General features: G+C 45.9%; 1 protein-coding gene across 1 annotated transcript; it reads left to right on the top strand.

The window, feature by feature from the left end:
- The first annotated feature begins 2,741 nt into the window (after window positions 1–2,741).
- On the top strand, window positions 2,742–19,811 carry LOC144157743 (uncharacterized). The gene is made up of 5 exons (XM_077688516.1): window positions 2,742–2,839; window positions 6,761–6,912; window positions 16,071–16,138; window positions 18,314–18,400; window positions 19,633–19,811. The coding sequence occupies exons 2-5, from the start codon at window positions 6,764–6,766 to the stop codon at window positions 19,770–19,772; spliced, it is 444 nt and encodes a 147-aa protein (XP_077544642.1). The 5' UTR covers window positions 2,742–2,839; window positions 6,761–6,763; the 3' UTR covers window positions 19,773–19,811.
- The last annotated feature ends 1,546 nt before the right edge of the window (window positions 19,812–21,357 follow it).

Below are 21,357 nucleotides of genomic sequence, written 5' to 3'. Positions count from 1 at the left end.
CTAGAAACAAAACTTTCTGAGAGAATACCACTCATCTCGTCACACGTTTTTTATAGCCTTCAGCTCAATAACAGAACGTAATTTTGTTGCAGAGAATTTCGGCCCCCAAATTCACGCGATTACCTCCACAATGCCGAAAGAGCCAGCATCAAAATGTTATTGTTCACTCACGGTTCTTCAGAGGTAAACAAATAGCAAAGACCACCGTTACACCAATGAACTATACTTATATTCAGAAACAGTGCACAGCTCATGAAATTTCTAATGTTCACTTCTTCCAGCCCCGGAGCATGGTGTACCCCCGCCCCCCGGCGCCGGTGCCACAGTACGCACCGGTTCCAAGTTATGTTTTAGCTGTTTTATTACGGCACAGCTGCGGAGATTTATGGACAGCGCTGGTGACACATCCTCAAGTGTATCTGTTAGTATTGTTTCTAAATAAATTTCCAGTGTCTACCACCAATCCCCCCCTAGGAGTTCTAGGCAGCCAGGATGATAGCAGTGCAGAGCTCTACCGGCTGCCCAAATGTTTCCTATGTTGTCCCGAGGGTAGTTCGACCACTCAAGGCTTTAAGGTCGCACTTTAATCTGGTCTTTTAAACTGATCTTGCGTTCCTCGCATCCACATATATGATTAGGGGCGTGACAACTGCAAAAGTCAGCTATCTAAAGAGTAGAGCTACCCCTTTTTTAGACCAACCACCACACAGGTGCATAACCATTGATGTCGCCTGAAGTCGGGACACATGTATTCTACTTTTTAAGCTAATGGACGAATTATAGCAACTCGCTGTTGGAAGCCACTCGACTCTGCTGCTCCCGTTAGGCAGACAGCTAGGCGAGCTTTGCTAGCAGCATGCACACAAAAAGTGAACATAACCTACATGTTGTGGAGCAATGTGGCATGGTAGGCAAAGAGGAGGTGGAGGTGGTACTTTAACGAAGATAAATACTGCTCAATGTCAAATCAAGATGGAGCTGATAAAAACAAACCTTTGAAAGGAATGAGTAGAGCAAAGGTGAAATATAAGCGCTCGCGCTCTTTGGATTTGTTTTATTCTTCATGCACTTATATAGGTGAGTCAAAACCAAAATCTGAGCGGTATGACACTCTTTCGGAATGAGTGTGCGATAATTCTAGTGTTTCGTCGCAATTTTCGTACTCGCATAGAAAGATAGCGGTATATTGATTTGAAGGCTTGGTTATCACAAGCACAGAGGTCATATGTGCAAAATAGATATTGTACAAAGCAACTTCCTTTGTTCACCAAGTCAGTTATTGAACTCTTGAAAATAAATTACTTTTTACTGCTGTACAAAACATTGAAAAGTAAACATAAAATTAATATTGGTTATCTTGAAAGTATGCAGCAAGCGTTTTGGGGAAACAAAAACAAGATAAAGCAGTTCATTTCGGTATTTAATGGCACTTGCTACCAGTTACAGATAATGTTTTCCTTGCATTGTATATTGGCAGTTTTACGTCTACTTATACTGTCGACATGTTATAAAGAGGGCGGAAAAGGATTCAGAGGAAAAAAAAAAAGGTCTGAGTACTTTCAAACGACGCAGCCTTTCGCGCCCTTCAACATATGATGCCCTATGCAGACGGTCGTTACGTAATGTGGCAGGCAATATTTTCTATTTCTTTCTAAACTTTAGCATAGAACTGATGATGGCGCGATGTGGTGGCTTATGGTATTTATTAAAGCGAAGCTGTATACCGCTATGGTCCTGGTTTTCTCTCCCGGAGGCTCTGATTAAATCGGCAGCACTTCTCCGCGCCTCCTTGCCACCATCGACGCCTCTTTCCCTAGTTTTACACCCCTCGTAAATATCAATGCTTTATTCACAAGTTACGCCATCGTCTGATAACGGGGATAGCCCAATTATCAGCAGTTGTGCATTCACGTTTTTACAGGATGGATGCGTGTCGTTCGCTCGCAGGAACACGAGCATGAGTTGAAGGCGCTTTGCCAGGCCCAGAAGCGCGAATAGGCGCAAAATCAACGGAAATAAGCTCCAACATTACGTGCTCCCGTTCCCATTTTAAGTTCCGCATCGTCGATAGCAGCGATTCTATCCGCGCACCAAGAGCAACATGCCCATTTTGCGCATTAATGGGGAATTTTATATAAAAAAAGCACCGTGGCTAATGTGTGCGTATTTCAACAAGTGTATTGTTGCTTTCTGCTCTTCCGACCCGGCTGCCTTTTGTTTCGGGGTCATGGCTCCCATCAGAAACGCATCGCAAACTTCATTGCTACAGCCTCAATCTGTGCGGCGCACGTTCATTCATCATCGTAAAAATTCATGAACATCATTTTATATCGCCAATAAAACTCCAAATACATTGTTTTTGTATGTACTTGCGCTAAGAAAGCTTTAACTGCTGTGCCTGGTGGGGAAGGAAACAGGATGAAGCCTAAAATCTCCGTCTGAAGGCAAGCACAACGATTATTACAGTTTTGCTGCGTGATGGATATGTTCTAAACCGAAAGTTAATGACCCTGAGTTTTCTGGACGCAGCGGAAGGCTGTGCGTCGTCAAAATTCCGAGTACGCAGGAAGCAGCCCCTGTCTCATTTTCAAGCGTATAAAGCTTCCGTCAATCACGTCGGGTTAAAAAGTAACGCTGCGGACAAAGCGCCGTGGTTGTTTACCGATTTTACTAGCCGAGGTCCTGACAACACTAGTGTAGTATCCTTGGGGAGCGTTTTTCCACTATGATCCGTGTGAAAGAAATATTTTGCCTCATATTTCCGTGGCTTCGCCTTTGTGCTCCACCCTCTGCAACCACCCCGCCACCCGTCGTTGATCTGACAGTAGATGGATTCAAGGTAAGCCTACGCAAGCAGTAAACCAGTTAGCGCATGACAAAGCCAAACATAGGGAGTGGAGACTAAAGTGAATAAAACTAATGAAAAATGTAGTAGAAGACAATCGAGTTAAGTATTAAATACGGTAACAGACTGTCGCTTCAAGGCAGTTCGGCTCCCACGAGCTTGTAAGAACCTTTGACGCTCCGTAATTTTCTTTAGGGCTCCCTAAAGATAATTGGCTTTACAGCTCTCATCTTGCAATTTAGAAAGGCACAAGGGGAAATAGTAATGCCCGAATTTTTAGGCAGTAAAACGAGAGCAATATGAATTGTAAAAACATTGATGTGTCAGCCTAACGCAACGCATTTGACGGTACAAGAATTCGCATTAGCGCCAAAAAAAGGTCACGTTTTTCTTGGCAGTAAGGAAGGAGATGTGCAACGTTTTATTTATACGAGGCCATAAAGTGCGGGTTAAGTCGAAAACGTTTTTAATTAATGTTCAGCTTAAAAATTGTATCTTTCTATGCCTCGCTGATGGCGACCGTCCGGTCACGAAAACCCACTGCAGGCTAGCGAACTTTGCACAATTGTTTTCACTAAACGATATTGGTGATAACCGAACGCATATCGAACGCCTCAAGAAAAAAAAAAAAACGCCTCTTGTGTTTAGAATCGAACTCGGGTCCCTCGCGATGTCAAGCTCACGTGTTTCAGATTTCGCCATTCTGTCGCGGTCGCAGAAGTTTGGATTTAAAGCGAAGCTTTCTTGGTTACATGGATGGTGGCCATCCCCGTAACTAAAACTTGGTCGATCACTACAAACCAAACGACCGACAAGGGATTCCTCGAGAGGAAGCTGAGCGTTTCAACGATCGTTGTGGTTAGACGAACGGGTGTTTCTTTTTGTTTCAGTGTGCTTATGCCGTCGTGTGCGAAGAATTCGTGTGCAATGAATTTACAGAAAAAGATCTTAAAGACAAAATAACGACAACAAGACAGGCGCTATGTTCCAACTCAATTTCTCCGAGGAGTCGTTTAATATAAACTCATTTCTTGTGGCAGGGGTTATTTGTATGCGGAAACAAAAATGTAGACAAAAAGAGGACGTGGGCATATGTCAGTGAAAAGTTGACAAAAACTGACGGATGTTTTGGGTGCGCCATTCCTGGAATATTGTGCAGAAGTGCGACACATGGCTGTTTTGTTTTGCACCATGCCGTCTAGCTATATCTACGTGAAGATTAGATTCAGCCTGTCGCTTTTCCGAAGCGCACGCGCAGGCGTCCCAGCAAGCACCCCATCCATGGTGAAGCTGAGGGTCAAAGCATCGGCGAAGCAGACACGAGTCAATTGCCTAGCAACGCGGTACTGCAGCTGCGAGGCTCCAAACGAGCGCGTCAGCAAGACGCCTGTCCACAGCGGATTACGTGCCGAGGCGTAAAACGTCCCATAATAACGTCCTGTGCCAAGAAAGACATTCTGCGTGATCAATGACCTTTCGAGAGAAGGCTTGAAAGAGCTTTTCCTTTAAAAATTGCTATCGCTGCCCCACAGTGTTGCTGATCTGATTGTAGGGTTGAACGTGCCGGCGCAACGCAAACGATGAGGCGCACCGTAGTGGTGGGCTCCGGATTAACTTTCACCACCTGGGGATATTTAGGCTGCGGCAAAATCTGGTACACACTGGCGTTTTTACTTTTTATTTTCATTAGAAGGAGGTCCCCGCGGCAGGGAATCGAACCCGCTCCCTCGTGCTTAGCAGCGCAACGCCTTAGCCACTGAGCCACAACTTTTTCCCTTTTTTCGTATGTAAAATGCTTTAAACTGGTCCATGGACACTGTGTTGTCGTTTTTGCCGATTGTAACCTGTCCGAAGAAGTGTTCCCGTTTCCATTTATCAAAACGCGTGGGGGAATGACTGCACATCCTTATGCTTCGGGTAGAATTGTTCTGGGACGCCCTGTCGCTCGCCCACCTCCTTGTCTGGCAGATACAGGTCGCTTCGCATAGACTAGATATCATCACACTACCGTGTCGTCACAGGAAGCGACGCGCGACATGCTTCCTTTGGCCTTCTTCAATTCTAGTCATGCGAGGAATGTTTGTGCACAGGGTGGCGACGTCCGTCTGTGGCGGAGAGCGCTACAGGTACTTCGTACCTTTCTGGAACCTTCGTCAGGTTGTGAGTGCCCTATGTAAATAAATTAGCACACGGGGCTTCACCTTAGGTTCTACGGGTGGCTTTTCGGAAGCAGGCTTTCTGCTTTCGGCGGGGATGCATCAGCTGCCACAACCAGGAAGGGACTCAGGTAGCTGAAGAACTCCATGATTGATTATGAGGTTTAATGCACCGACGCTGCACAGGCGATGAGGGTCACCGTAGTGGAGGGCTCCGGGTTAATTTTGACCCCCGGGGGATCTTTAGCCTGCGCCTAACTTTCGAACACACAGGGGATTTTGCTTTGCGCCTTCATCAGAACAGCGGCCGCCGCGGGCATGATCGAACCCACGTCCTTGGGCTTAGGAGCACAACTCCTCAGTTACTGAGCCATATTTGCAGTGTTCTTTCATCAGTAAAAGAGTAAAACAATCGCAAGGCATCCTTCGTGGAAATACTTCGCGAATGAGTGCACCATGCATGCTTCATGGGCTTCCAGGAATTGGGGACAACGACGCCATAGGTGAATGTGCATAGGTAAATGTGTGTCATAGGTCGAGAGCATAGGTCAATGTGCTTAGCAGTATCTATTGGAGAAGTTTGCCGGTGTAGCATTATTGGAGGCCTTGTTGCTTGACGCAGCCGTAGGGTTGTCACTTTTAAAAATCAAAGACCAACAAGGGTCGTGCTCTGGTGGAGAACATGAAATCTGGTTCGTGCCTTTCTTCAGATCAATTACTTTTCTAGCATCGAATTTAGGTTAGGTTACATTTTCTTTAGCTGTTCAATGAAAAAGAAAAGTTAGGCATCAGTAGCTGAATTTTTTCACATTGATACGCTTCGAGATCGCTGGACAATACCAACAATATAATGATAAGCGTAAGAGACCTTCCTGGAACAGAGAACAAATTAGAGTATCATAATCCGAATACGGAAAGTAGGCGTTTTCAGGCCACAAAGTTAGGCGAAATGACCACCGGTGGAGTACCATGGTGACGGAGTGGATATCAAGAAATGGGTCTAGAAGAAGCGGAAAGCCAATTGCTCTATGGAGGAACAAAATCAGGGGAGGGGGTAATTTAATTGAAATTAAACTCGAAGGGAACGAATTGTCTCGTGTGTTGAGGGACAGGAGGGCCCTTCGTCCTGCAGTGGATTTAGTTGGCGCTGCTGCTGGTGATGATGATAACCACATTGTTTCGGAATTGAGGCAGTAGCAAAAACAGAGCTTGATTTTCATAACGAAAGGAGCACATCAACACACATTTTCTTAGGGCGAGCAATGTCAGATGGGTTTCCATTTATACACGATGCTACGCCTACTAGATACCAGCGCACGCCGGCCTTGCGAAATTGTTTTTAACCATGATATACTCTGGAATAAGTGAGCGGGAAATCCTGCTTCCTTGAATTACTGCCTTTCGTCTTTGGCGCGTCTTGGCCACGTTGGTCCAAAATTAGCAAGTGGGGTAACACGTCAGGGGCTATAACTAAATTTAAGAGTAAATTTGATAGCGACGAAAGAGCACATATGATGAAGTATTAAAACCAACATGTCCTTTACGTCCCTGCAGGCAGCGCATTTATGAAGTAACTTATGGTTATTATATACATCTGTTTGAGTAATTTATTCGTAGTAATAATTTGTTTCGAAATCTCAAAGTTTCGAAATCACAGGTTCATGGAGGGTGCACCCAATATTTCTTCCTGAATGTAGAAACCGATGCATTCGGCGGGGCATCACAGCCACTGAATATGACGACACCCGTTTTCATGCAGGTAATGGGGAAACTTCCGGATGTTGTTGCGGCTTACACATCGAACCAGTCCCCTACGTACCTCTGTTCTGACGCTACCCGCATTCTCTACAATACCACCACAAAAGAAGTGAAGTACATGTGGAACTTCCGCGGTCTCAACGGCACACGGCAGTAAGTATTGCTGTTTTCTTTTTGAAGTCAGTGGGCACTGCTATTACTAACATTTTTTAAGTGCTGCGTAGGTGGGCTGGCTTTGTTATTAAAAAATTCGTTCGTCGTGAGTGGAAAACTACATTTGTCACTGAACAGATATATATGCAATCAACGTAGGCTTCAGCTCTTTAATAAAGAAAACACGTGGTCTTAAAAGATATCGCGAAAAAAGCTTAGCCGCATCAATAAGGTAAATAAATGAGAATGTTATGGTTCAAACTCATGTATAATAAAACACCAATATATAGAAGGTAACAAACTCCGGCTTTGGGGAATTTAAGTTAGAATAGGCGCAAAAAGTAGGAATTTATGGGTTTTGTGAAGCGAAAGACGGACACCTGGTGAACGAACCGTTTAACAGAAAGGACACCGAGAGACGGCCGACGCATTAGCAGGATACCACAGACTTTATGGAGGGAATGAACGCAAGTGTTTCATGTGCTTTGGCGCACAGAATTCACCTTAAACTCCGTCACCGGAGTGTTTTGAAATCTGTAGGAGAAAAAGTCTTTGTGAGGCTGATTCTATTGCGCTGTGAAGGATTGTCACGCGTCTCACGCGGCAGAGAAATGAGGCTCGGTTTGAAGCATTGGATTTCCGCGCAATATATTTACAAAACAAAACAACTCAAACGAACGGAATCATAGCGATTGAGCACACATATATCACACTAAACAGAAAAATTCCCCGCATTTCCCCGAGGGGAAGAATGTGAAAGTGCGAATGCACTGGTTGAATTTGCGCGGTTCGGTAATGTTCACGAAAGAGAGATCACACACACTCACACAACTACAAAGAAAGAAAGATGCATTTATTCACAGACACCTATTTGTGTTGCCGTTGTACTTGATTGCTAGAGCGGATCTCAGCTTTGAAATTTCGTGTCAGTACTCCTTTAAGCGGGTGCATTAGCCCTTCTCACGCCCGATTCTTGGCCAATCCCCCACGTGGGTATGTGCCATGTCAGCGGCCAGGCAGCGTGCGCCCATCTCCCCCCGTTGCCAAGGAAGACGAGGAGATTCCTGGCCAATCCCCCACGTGGGTATGTGCCATGTCAGCGGCCAGGCAGCGCGCGCCCATCTCCCCCCGTTGCCAAGGAAGACGAGGAGCGCGCGCACCCGCAGCTGTTGCTATGCGGACGGCGGCGGACGCTTCAGGCTCGCTTAAGAAGTGCATAAGCGGGTGCATTAGCCCTTCTCACGCCCGATTCTTGGTCAATCCCCCACGTTGGTATGTGCCATGTCAGCGGCCAGGCAGCGCGCGCCCATCTCCCCCCGTTGCCAAGGAAGACGAGGAGATTCTTGGCCAATCCCCCACGTGGGTATGTGCCATGTCAGCGGCCAGGCAGCGCGCGCCCATCTCCCCCCGTTGCCAAGGAAGACAAGGAGCGCGCGCACCCGCAGCTGTTGCTATGCGGACGGCGGCGGACGCTTCAGGCTCGCTTAAGAAGTGCATTCGCACTTAAAAAACCGGCACGACCTCACACTCCAAAAATGTAGCCAAAACGTCACTATAATACATGAACTGTCTACGCCGAAGTCAAACAAGTCCTACTCTGCAGCACGTCGAAGCCGCTGCGATGCCGATGGCGTGGCCCGGCGGGTAGGCTTCCGCGTTACGCAGCACGTCGCGATGGCCCATGCTGGTCGTCGGTGGTCCGGATTACCGTGGTGCGATGCCCCGGATTCACTGAGCAGCGCGGCTCAGCAAGAGGCCAGCAGTGCGAAGCTACTGGTAACAAGTGGTCCCGAGCTGCCCGCTGCCTCACGGTGCGATGCCGCTGGTGCGTCGTGGGGCACGGCCCGACGGGTCGCCGGCGGTGCGATACCGCCGATCAGCAGGAGGCCAGCAGAGCGAAGCCGCTGGTAATCGGTGGTTCCGAGCTGCCCGCTGCCAATCGGTGCGATGCCGCTGGTGCGTTGTTGGTCACGGCCCGAACTTGCCACCGTTCCTCCAAGACCTCGTTCCACTCTCTGCACTCCACCTTCGTCGTCCTCCTCTTCACCTCGCATTCTACCGTGTGAGCTCCCATTTGCTGGTCAAGGTAACCCCCTCCTCCTCTTCGATCACCCTGTGTTTCTTCTCCATTGGCCACTTCCAAATCCTTCTCGCCATCCCGTACGCTGATTCTTCTTTCTCTTCGTCTGTTCTTTCATCATTTTCTTCTCGAGCCAATCCCACTTCGGGTATGGGTTCTTCTCACCACGCGACAAGGATAATGACGATGATTTCCCAAAGAAATTTGTCAGCTGATTGTGTGTCAATGATATCTTATGTTTGTAACGAGGAGTGTAAAAAAGAAGTATTTATTATATATCTCAAGGCAAAGTTACAAGAAGTGCAAGGAACATCAAAGAGGAAGAATGAGGGGGGATATAAACTGACCACGAAATAACCCGCACGGGCACGTGAGCGGACACTGGTTATTCCCACAATTATTCGGCAGGTATGCAGGTATTATGTGTGTCCACTCGACAGTTGGGGCGGAAAATTTTAATTAAATCTTCCTTGGAAGGCTCACATTAAAATCCGCCGTAGTGAAAGCCGCTCAACATACAAGATAAGCAAACTAAGGTTCTTTCCGCCGTTGGAAAAAACGCCTGCGTGGACGACTAATAAAAAGCTATATAATTGTTTAGAAGTGGGTGCAATAACTGCAATTTAATTTGTTATAATAATTCAGTGTCTTTCTGTTGTGTAAACAAGGCAGACCGGCTAAGCTTGGTGCAGTCCACGGAATGGACGAAGCGACAGACATTTGCGTGGAATTTGCGATAGGGCATATTTCCTAACCAACTAGCTGAAAATAACTTTGAAACCACTGGAACTTCATTCTAGCGGACAAACATAGGGTTGTCCGTTTCCCAACTGCGTCGTGAGTATGTTACAGTAGGTGGAACACACCAACCCTCACCGCTCTACCACTGAGGACAGCAGGCAGGACACATTGCGCTGTAAGGAGTCGACGTCTAATATCTTAGTTATAGGAGCACCCTTAACCGCGGCTAACCTAACCGCACTTATGCTTATCCGTAGTCGGGTGGCAGGGCAAACTTCAGTTAGCCCGCTAACCATGGCCTTCCCCAACTTCGGCTGCCCAATTATGTTTGGGCCCTTAAACTACTAACATGCGTCAACCGCGACCACAGCGATGGCAGAGTGCAGCGCGTCGACCGAAGCAAAGCACGTGCTGTGGACAACAGAGACTGCGAAGGCGCTGATATTTAATATATATCGCACAATAAAGCAAGCAAGACACGCCAAACACTCGAGGAGACGAAGAACAGTATAGGTGGCAGAAACGATCTGGCGTGGCAAAGGATTGCCAGAAAACGCTGTTGCAAAACTGGCTTCGGCTGATCTCGTTTGGTTAAGTGGCTTGGTGAACATTGGTACCGGGCTGTTTTTACATTGTGTGCTTTGTGAATAAAAACCTCAATCGGTGCACTCAAATGTACAATGTACCAACTGTTCCTTTTAATTGTTTGTTGCAAACTTTCGGATTCGGAAACGGAATTTTGCAACTGGTATATATTGATGGACTGTGGTTCAGCAAAATACGTTAGGAACATTTGAAACAAAACGTCATTGCAGAACTAAACTGGTACTCGCAGCCTAGTTTTATTGGCAAAGAAATGTGTGCTTGATACCTGGGAGGTAAAGCAAGAAAATGTTTGGACCAATATTTTTACAAAAAAATACACACAGCTCATGAGCCTAGCCGTGTCCCAAGTTGAACAGTAACAAACTGTTGCGGTAGATGGTGCGAGCTGTGGAACGCAAGAAATTCGAATCGAGGTTAGCAAACCTTCTTCGTAGTTATCAGGGGGGGAAGCGAAAGACAGGGGAAGGGCATGGTACATGAGGGGGGGAGAGAAGACAGGCAATACACGTGGAAGAGATGGCACACGACTATGCCTTTCTACAATTGCAGTGAGGTGAGCAGATACGCGGCGAATTTTCACGCCCATTCGCGCATCTTTGCAGTGCTGAAACTCTCTCAATTTCACTCTTCTTTTTCCGAGCTGACGCCAAGCGTCCGTCCCTTAACCAGTTAAAAGTGCAACTGCTGATAAAGCCGTTGGCGCTGTTACTAGCTGATTGGGCGACTTGTCAAAGAGGCAGCAACGGTACCGACGCGTATAAAACTTGTGGAAGAGGCGTCGCCGATGTCCAGGAGCAGCGGACAAGCAGTGCCAAGTAAAGCAGTTTCACCGAAATGAAAACTGCCAGGTATTGGCCCTTAAAACGGTCGGCCAGCTTCGTTTATGCTAACCATGAATCCGAAACAAAATTTTAATACCTTATATATCCCTATCCGTATTACCTCTATCGGATTTTTCTATCTACTTGGCCACAATTTTCTCACCTACCACCAACACATCAAGTGAATTTCGGTGGGGAACGTTTATTAAAGTATTTCAAGCGCTGTACAGTCCCACTGATATTACCTACCCTTCACTGGAGCCCCGGCATAAACATGTCTACTTTTTATGTAGCACTCGTGTCTGCTGTTCCCTCTGCGCCACTTCCGACGTGTTCGTAGACATCAGTCAATGCGAGACGCATAACCAGCTTCTGCCCTGATATCTTGGTAACAGACGAACGGGCCTCGTCTCTATTCCTAATCTCACAGCGTCTCTGTGCGCTAGATGTGTAATCCGTCAGCCCAGGATCTAAGAATCAAATACATCATTCGTGATAACCATCTGCCACAGCGTCCCAATTGATCATCCTGTCCGAAGTCAACACCGATGGCAATCATTTCAAACAGAAATGTGGCCGCAGGAAAGGACGTGGTCTTGAAGTGTCGTTGGTTACTGCGCAAATCCGATATTCTCGGTATTGCAGACCACAGCTTCTTAAAACCTCATTCAAAGGGCGACACGTACTTTCCGAACTTGTCTCAATTTTCTCAGCACCTGCCTCTTTCAATCCGGTCCACCTTCCAGCTACCAACGAGGATGGTGTTACCCGGATCTTCCAAGATGAGTGTCCATCATGCCACCTTTGACGATGGGGGGCCATACCGACAGCTGTACGAAAATGAATTCGTCGTCTTCATTACGGCCTCGTATTCAAGAGACCTAACAATACTACTCGCCTGGAAGAGAGAAATCTACGTTACTAGGCATTGGAAACATATTGCGAAGCCTGCCCAGTCGTCCCGCCAAGACGCGCTCAACGAATGTCTCTTAGATTATAGTTATTGCGGGTTACCTTGCGTTGACTCCTCCTCATGCAGAATTAAAACCAGGAGCGTCTGGAAGTTCATCAAGCTGTGAGCAACGCTCATTTATTCGTAAAGATGCACTAAAACTACCAACACTAACCACGCCTTGGGCAGCGATACTGTATATGCTATATTTCTTATTCAGAGCACCTGCGACTGCACTCCCCGATTTAACATTACAATAAATATGCTGGGGCTTGCCACAAAAATTTTATTAGCTTGAGGAAAGTCTCGGCAAAAGTAAGAGGGCGCAGTGTCTGCATAGCTCAAAAAACGAATGCCTTACCCGGAATTGATTTCTGCAACGGTTATGTCTGGAACAATAACAGACCGCAGTCGCACATACAAAGCCACACAGAAAAGCTGCGTGTTTTCAGTATCCTTCTAAAACAACCGTCTAACTTTCAAGTTGGCTATAACATTCAGAGAAGGGTGCTGCGGTAAAAAAAGAGCTGCTTCTCTGGTTGTGCCTATAGCGCGCGTCCCCACTACTGGCCGTGTCATTCGTGTTCGGCTTTGCTGGAAATCGTAACAAGCGAGGGCACATCCCATTGGCTTATCTTTATTGGTGGGGATTCAAGGCCTCCGCATCAAGGATGACTCTAGGCCACGACAAATTTATGCACCTAAGACGCTTGGAACTTCCTCACTTCTGTACTTATGACAGGAATGAGCGTTTGTTTTTTCTTCAGCTTCTCCGGTTTTCCTCAAGTTCGCCGGACCTAGCGTGTTGGCATTATCTCTCAGGTGTGACTTGTTTGTGGAAGCCAGCGAGCTTGGGTAGCGACCATAATAACCTTGACCTGTATTTTACGACGACGCTGTAGGCACCGAACTGATGAGCATTCTTTGTGTTGTTGTTCGTTGGCAGAAAATAGCCTTCGGCGACAGAAGTGAAAAGTATGCACAATGTTAGCAATTACGTATACGCCTCGAGCGCGGCCTGTAGGGGCGCCACTGAAATCCCCCTAGCAGCCCGTTTCGAAAGCACCCGCGGGAGTCCGCGTCCAGCTCCCTACTTTCGCCGCTGCTTTGGCGGCACGTTCACGACCGATATTTATCGTTTGCTGGCGTTTAAAATCCATGTTTATGTGGAGCAGTCACTCTGTTCGCAAATGGGGTGTGTTTAGAAGAGTGTAAATGTTTCGGACGCGATCTTCGTGTGGTATATTCGGTCTGTATAAGCGCCAGGTGTGTGTCACAGCCCAGCGTCGCGGAACCGGCGTATGATGGAGCCGATTGTAGTTACATTGCCCTGAGTTTACTAGCAGTGGGTCCGTAACCACCGGTTCCTCAGATGTTCATGCTACGGCTATACACTACGATGCAAATCAGTTTTGTGCGGTTACATAAGCAGCGGAGCACTCATACCTGACAGCACGCCAGTTGCGTTTGCCAATATTATACCTCTGATATTGATCACCACCATTTACAAGCCAGTGTGTGTTAATTCCAGGAATATTCAACAAGTACCATGGGCATTGCTAATTATACTCGGGGATCAGCACACGACAAAGCCGTCTTGTCGTGAGGGGAGCACCCGCAAACAGTCATCTGATATATATCCTCTGCGAGCAGCGCGGAGGCACTCTTAGAATATAATCCACGTCCGTGACTAAATGCTTCTTCGAAATATCGTCATATGGCACAGGGAGCCTGTAGAATAAAGCAGAAACGGAAATCAAAGGGCCTTATCACATGCCTCACTCTTACAACGACCCCTTTCATCGCTTGTTGAACTACCTGCCCTGTATACTTCCAAAATGCGTCCACCGTTCTATCTGCTGTTCGTTGAAGTCGAAAAACAAAAGGACGGTGAATGCGAGATTTGTGTATGTGATTACTAAAAAGTTCATTGCTTGATTCCGCTCCGCATTTGTACACAGCGTCATTGTCCCCTCCCACCCACATATGTTTCGCGAAATAGCAGTGGATTTCGCGTGTAGTTTTTCTGGTGTAGTTGGTCTACGAACATCTTTAGCATGTCAGTAGGTGCACTATTTTTTTTTTCATTTCCATTAGAGCTATTATGTTTCTTCCGCGCTTGCACAGCATTTATTTTTCCGTGGTTTCATTAACGTGCCTTGGTTCTTGCTATAAGGCGTGTGTTGGAAAATATTTAACGACGCACAGACTTAGAATATACTTAACATTTTCGCATTGTTTATATTCTTATAAAATTCATAAGTTATTGTCCGGGATTGGGTAATCATATCCCCGAAACATAATTTTCTCCCACGTATATATTAGAAACGAAGCCGCATTCGTTTTCTACGCAGCAAAATGAAGCCAACCTCTCACTGCGCCAGTATCAGGTCTAAACGTGGCGACAGTAGAATTCATTTGTGCTTGACGTATTTGGAGGTGACAGTGGTGATATGCTGCTACCGTCGCCGACGCCCGAAAGAGCGGCGATGAAGTGCGAGGAACCGCGTCCCCTGGTAGCTCTTGCAGGCGATCGCGTACTCTACGAAGACGCAACTGCTTTTTAAGTGACCTAAACGTACTCTTTGCCTATAGACGTCATCATAACAAATTTTTTAGGGCGTGGGAAGGCGAAAAGAAGCAAATCAGAACCAAAACACTGCACGAGCCCCTATCAGCCACGCAGCGCAAATCCCGTCAACGCCGCTGAGAAGCGGCGGCAGGCGGCGCAGCGATCGCGAAGCTCGAGGCGTATACTGCATACAACAATACATGCGGGCCAATTAAAAAAATTGCAGAACAAGAACAGCAACAACGTAAGTGATAACACGATGTTCCCGATGCAGCTAACAATGCCAAGCAATTAGCGAACGCCTATTAACTTCTATCCTCTGATACGAGTCAAAGTGCCTATTTCGTGACTTAGGCGACCACCCTACAGAAATATGCGATGGAGGCACCGGTGTAACTTATTGAGGAAAGGAGTCGAAATCCAGGACAGAAGAAAAAATAACCATATATATATATATATATACATCAGGCCGCTACGAATGTACCTGGCTTCCGGTGATTCTCGTCTTCCTTTACTTCTTTGCTTTCCATTCTAGGCTGCTCCATTAACGTCTCTTTTTCATTAGGGTTATTAGAAAATGGCAGATAGGTGAGATATTACCATATCCACGTGCTAATGCAGGAGACCCATTTGCCCAATGACAAATTCACAAGATTGCACTTGCTTCCTCCGTGTGCTGGTTTCACTGGTTGATACAAACGGTGTAATAGCAGAAAAAACCGCGAAATTGAACAACGCACCAGAAAGCGCATACCACCAGCGCCTGCAATAAACTAAAAGCGTAGTCGTTGAAGGAACCCATTGTAGTTCTGGTGATTCATTTCAAAGCCGCACCGCACATGCGAAGTAACTACTGCAAACGTAAAACAGGTCTGCGGCCAACTTTCTGTTGCGTTTTTTGTCAGCAGGTGACTAACTTTACTCAGATGTGGCCATTCAAATTGCTCGTTCCCCACCTGCCGCTGCCTGTTTGCGGTGGGACTTCACAATGTGAGCACGTCTGTTCATGTTGCACCTGATTACTATAGAACAGGGGATGTCACGCGCTATCCAATGCTAAATTAACCCCAATATCTTTATTTTTATTGTTAGTGTAGTTACAAAGTTTCGCCAGCCTTTCTTTTTCCAATAAGAGAAAACCTGGGTGCCAATGACTTTGCATTGTTCTTCGGCGGGCTTTTCCGCTTCGTTTAGCGCGACTATGTAAGGTAACGTGAAGATCATCACCGTGTCTCCGGTGAATGCATACACAGACGTATGTAAGATAAGTCAATCTATGGCTCTTATAATAAGGTTGAAATCTCTTATGACTTCGTTTTTTTTCTTGCTATGCTCATTTAAATTTAATAAAACAAAGCGCACAATTGCGGATTCTTTTTTTTTCAGGAAATCTGTAAGAATGGATATGCAGTTTGGAAATTCTTTAGACCAGCCCTGGTACTATATGGATGGCGGTAAGAAATATTATGTGTTCCATGCCTCACGTCGGCGTCGCAGAACCACGTTGCTCCTGGTGTTCGGAAGCGCCCGAGTGCCATTTCATATGCAGACTAGCAGTGATGATTACTCAATTTCAGTTTACACTGACATATCGACAATAAGGCAACTTTATTTGTAGCCTATGCATAACCAAAACCACAACATGGCACCTACTGCAGCACATATTACGCTCCCATAGGTATTTACAACATAATGTATGCTCCAAATACTTGAAGGACCAACATGCCCAACCTGTAGCCAACATGCCCAAGCCTCAGTCCTTGCAAGCTCCAAATACTGCCAACTACCTCAAATGGCAGTCAACGGAGTTTGTTTAATGCGTTAAAAAGACCCAGTTTCGAATGAACGTGCTTTTCCTGTATAAGATATATTGGTGGAGGTGGGTGGGGGGCAGCGTCAACATAACTGGCTACGTCTTAAGTTTTTGTGTAACGCAGGAACATATTTTCAACGAGGGTGCTGCTTCAAGCACGTGGGGTGCACATGAGCTTCGTTGTCGGCTGCATACTGGACATAAAATTAGATACTATGAAGTGTAATTCGCTGAATAGTTTAGCTGGCAATGTCTTTGCTTGACGACACTGAAAAGCGCCTTAAAAGTGCCCGCACATCCGCTTTGCGCCCACATCTCGCAAACAGCAGCGGGTATCGTCTGCGCGTTTCAACCCGATAGTAAGCGCTAGCGTCAACGATCTATTATTACTCGCACTCATATTATGCGGTGGCGCTCTACTTGCCCCCGAGCTCTTCCTATCCACGGAGAATAAAACCGCGGCTGCGAACGAAAGAGACGCGGCACGCGAGAGGCCAGTGCTTCGGTTGCCTGCAACCACGCATGTCACCACATGTGTCCTCCAACGCGTAGTTGAGTAAAAAAACTGGGGAAGCTTGCGCCAATCGCTCAAGGCTTGAACCGTCGAAGCTTTAGGATTTATTTGTACGTGAGCAGTGAAGGACTCATTACCCCGCATATCTAGAAGATTGAAATTTTTTATTTATATGTTCCGTCGTCGCTTTGCACTGTTCTAGTAGTAGTCATAGCCGCTTGCGACGTTGCAGGATTTGTTTCTATGTGAGTAGTGAAAGACGCATAACCACTGCGCGAGCCAGAGGCTCTGGGCGGACGCCGCGAGGCACGCGCTCACGAGCGATCGCAATTTCTTGCTGACCGGTATTTTCTCGCTACTCGTGGTTTCGCGAGTTTTTTTGCTTTGCTGAAGCCACTGGGCATGCCGGGCACGCTCGCCGGTCGCCACGAGGCACGCGATCAGGAGCGCTGGGCATTTTCTTGGTATTTTTAACGTGTTACGTGCTACGCGCAACACATTACGATCAGCTACATAAAACTTCTGTTAGAAACCAAATTATGGTTTATAAAATGGTTCATGCTTACGCCGTTTTATTACGATGGTAGTGAAGCATCCAGTGGATGTGAGGCAGTCTCCCGAGCCATGCCGTGGTCGCACTGCCCAACCGGCACAATGGCTGGCGAATCGCCAGCGACCATTGAACCAATCACTTAAGTTTGGCGTGGGCGCGTCAAAATTTTCAGCAAGAATATATCAGTTGTTGCCTTTGAACAGGTGACAAGCCTTGAGTGGCAATCGGCCTTCACTTGCATGAGCCCGTGACCTGGACGATCACGACGCACGCAATGGTAGGCTCCGAAGTTTTTACCGGTCTACATTGTCGTGCGAATATTTTAACCGTGTCTGGCGATAGGTAGATCGTAGGGTGCGGCACGTGATAGTATTTGGCGTCGAGGTATTAGTCCACGTTCGTTGGGGCACAGTTTGGAACATTGAATATCTCACTGTATTCATGTGCTGGGCTTTTTCGTCACCACGGACAAGTACTGCCACCTTGTGGATCCCGAAGTATCCAGTGCGGAGTCGAAGTAGCACCACAGACGCTTGGGCAACAAAATGTCGGCGCACGCACATGGTTGCCCGCGTGCGGGACACGCCAGTGAATACAACCTGCACGTCTATATTAAAAAACATACGACCTTGTTAATGCTTTAAAGAAGCGGATGCAGAAACATTCTACTGCGTACTGCTTATGTAATAAGTTACTTTAAGCTTTCTTCAAGAATCCAACTTTTTATAGGAACTATTTTTGCTTTACAGACACTTGTCATAACTACACCGGCTACTTCAGTTACAGCGACTACAGCAGCTGTATGGTGACTATCGGATCTTATCCACCGGACACCGGTAAGAAAAGTGTTCGCACGTAATCTTGAAATCACGATTTATTTGACGAGCTATGCCGCATTTTCTTATGGACCGTGACTACGGTGTCATAATAAATTCCTTATGCCTTCATCATTGGTTACTTGAAGCGTTGGAAACAATCGATCAAAATAAACGTTCTTTTTATTGGTGTTGTGAAATGAGTGGGCCATCCTGGTTCTCAGCCAGAATTATTATAGCCTGAACTGGGCTGTTTTTATTGAGATACGTTAACAACGCGTGTGGCAAAATTTTTAATGACTGAATAATTTAACCCTTGCCACAGACAAGAGAGCTGCTCAATCGCTGAAACTCTGAGCGAATTTTATGCTATTTCAAACATTGAATAAGCATCTGAGAATAATATAGCGAATATATAAGTATCTCACTTTTAGAGGATAATTCTAAGAAACCAATTTAACGTTCCCATACAGTTTACACCTTTTCAAGTTTTACAGTCCGGCTATGGCCTAAAAAAGTACCACCGACTGAGAGGCGCACAGCTACTCTTTGCTCTTTAAAATTGTGCTTCCATTGCCTGCGGAAATGGCTCCGCCTTGGTATAGAGGCGTACGCCTACTCTTCACGTTTACAGCAGTGGTTCGAACTTCTGCTCCTTCTACCAACGTTACTCGCACGCATAGTGCAGAAAAGCAGAGCGCTTAGGTAAGCTCGTGCACATACAGCTAGGTGACAACTTCTACCTGTCCCTCATGTGGCAGTCCGCTCCTCTACATTCGCACGATGCATAAAGGTGATCATTCCTCATCGCCAAATCTGACTCTTGACGTATGAAGACATGATGCATTCCGCAGTTCCAACTCGCACTCTTACATTATTGAGTGATATCGAAGAATGTCAGCGTAGAAACTAACCTATTCCGTTCCTTCAGCGAGCAATGACAGCACCCATTCTGCAAGAACGCTCTGTTCTTGTTCTCCGTATATATTTTAAAACCGTTACATAGTGTAATGAAATGAAATTACCCTAATGTGGGGGCTGAAGAATAAGAAGAATCTTTTCCATTTTAAATTTTTTTTCTTCGGGAGCGAGATCACTTAACCAATAGTAAAGAACAACCGAAGCTACACATCATGTGCAATATTTCTTTTATTTTCTTCCTTGAGAATCTGACTCGCGTTAAAAATCCGTGGTCGTCAAAGAAAATATTACGACTCAGAATCGCGGATGTCTTCTCCTTTCGCCTTTTTCAGTCTGCGCATTGTGGATGAAGCGGGGGATGGCCACAAGGATTCCTCAGGCGTGCCTCGATGCCTTTCACGAGACTTGCGGTGACGGATACGCAGACTTCGACCCCAAAATTTGCAACGGAACATCGAGCACTGTGAAATAAATTCCGAATATAGAGCAACAAAGCTGCTTGTTGCCCTTGGTCCACGTGACTTTTGTGTTTTTCTACCCTACCTATTCTTGCTTACACTGGCTGGATTTTTTTTGCTTCTTGTAATGAAGATTGCTACATGGATGTTTGTCAATATTTATCAGCCATTGCACACAAAACATTATCTCCAATACCCGAACACTACAGCTACAAAAAAGAAAGGTCCCAAGGCAATTTGAGCTGAAAGGTATAACTGACCTTCGAATAATTTAAAAGGAAGTAGCGCCTGCCCTGCCTAAATTCGGTCATTAAAAACATTTATACACCACCAAACACTGCTGCATCGTATGAAAATCGGTTTCATCCTTAGAGCCCCCGTTTTATAAGGCTTGTGCCACTAAGAAAGTTATCAAGTTTGGTTGGTTCAACTGATCTCAAGCAGGAGTAGTTGTATAACTTGCGCCGTACATAACCAGATCAACAACTACACAGGAGCTATTAGCACCATTAGGTTTAAAACCGAAGTACCGGCCGTTTTGTTTGCGCTTCAGTGTTGTTCGTCTCTAAATATAGGATTTCGCTGTTTTTGTCTGTCGCCTTAAGCATTGTAACCATAGTACTGTGTTGAACCGTTACTTTATTCAGAAACAAGGACCGCGGAAGAAAAGAGTAAAAAAATGTCATTTGCGCTCGTCCGTGAGCATCTTAAAATCTCATGTGTATAAAGTCGCACAGAATTCTACATTGCCCAGCAAACGCACTAAAAAGATCTCCAAAGGATCGAGTGGTAATCGCAGATGCCAGCCAATTGTAATTCTTCATGATTTGTCCTTCTAGTCTCAAGGTTGTGGTCACCTGCTTCTTATTTAGTGTCATCTTGTCTAGTCAAAGAGCGGAATTAAGTACCAGTGTTCAGACAGAGGTCTCAAAGCAAGTAATATGTTAAAATAATACAGCGCGGCTCAAGAAACCATCACTAGACTGTGTTTTTCCCTGGCAGTTTTTTTTTGTAAATGTTAACTCGGGTTACGTTCTCATAAAAGATCTCTTTTGATTATCTCGAATGTTTTGCGCTGATTTTACGGAGTTTTAATGCTTCTCAAATATATAAACAATAGTGAAGCTGGTTGTTAGATAGGTTAAATTGCAGTCTACGTGGAAACGTTATTTGTGAAGAACGAATCATTTTAAGGGGCACGGTATGTGGTTCCACTAAGGTAGGTTTGAGGTGCTGTCAACTCGAGCAGGAAGGCTACAGCCCCATGTTAAGACTGATTGACGGAGAGAGGGGCAAGGCGATTGATTAAAAAAAAGAGACTTCCCAATGTTTATTATCACCTACATGTGTCTCTGCTGATGCATGGGGATAAGGGAAAAAGAGCCTAGAATAAAGAAAAAGGAAAAAGCTTGCGCTGCTTTCTGCACGATGGCAGACGATTTTTTTGAGCTTGAGTCACAAAATGCACTACTTCGGAATGAGGTCATTGTATACAAATAGCATAACAAACTTGTCGTTTAGCAGATTATGAATTTCACTCGAAGGAACTGCTTAAGCTAGTTATGAATAATGTTCTCTAAGATTTGGCGTAGGCTTGAT

Source organism: Haemaphysalis longicornis, unplaced genomic scaffold, assembly GCF_048455015.1.
Source record: "Haemaphysalis longicornis isolate Haplotype H1 unplaced genomic scaffold, Haemaphysalis longicornis Haplotype H1 scaffold_10, whole genome shotgun sequence".
Lineage (NCBI taxonomy): Eukaryota > Metazoa > Arthropoda > Arachnida > Ixodida > Ixodidae > Haemaphysalis > Haemaphysalis longicornis.
This window is presented reverse-complemented; position numbering and strand designations above follow the sequence as displayed.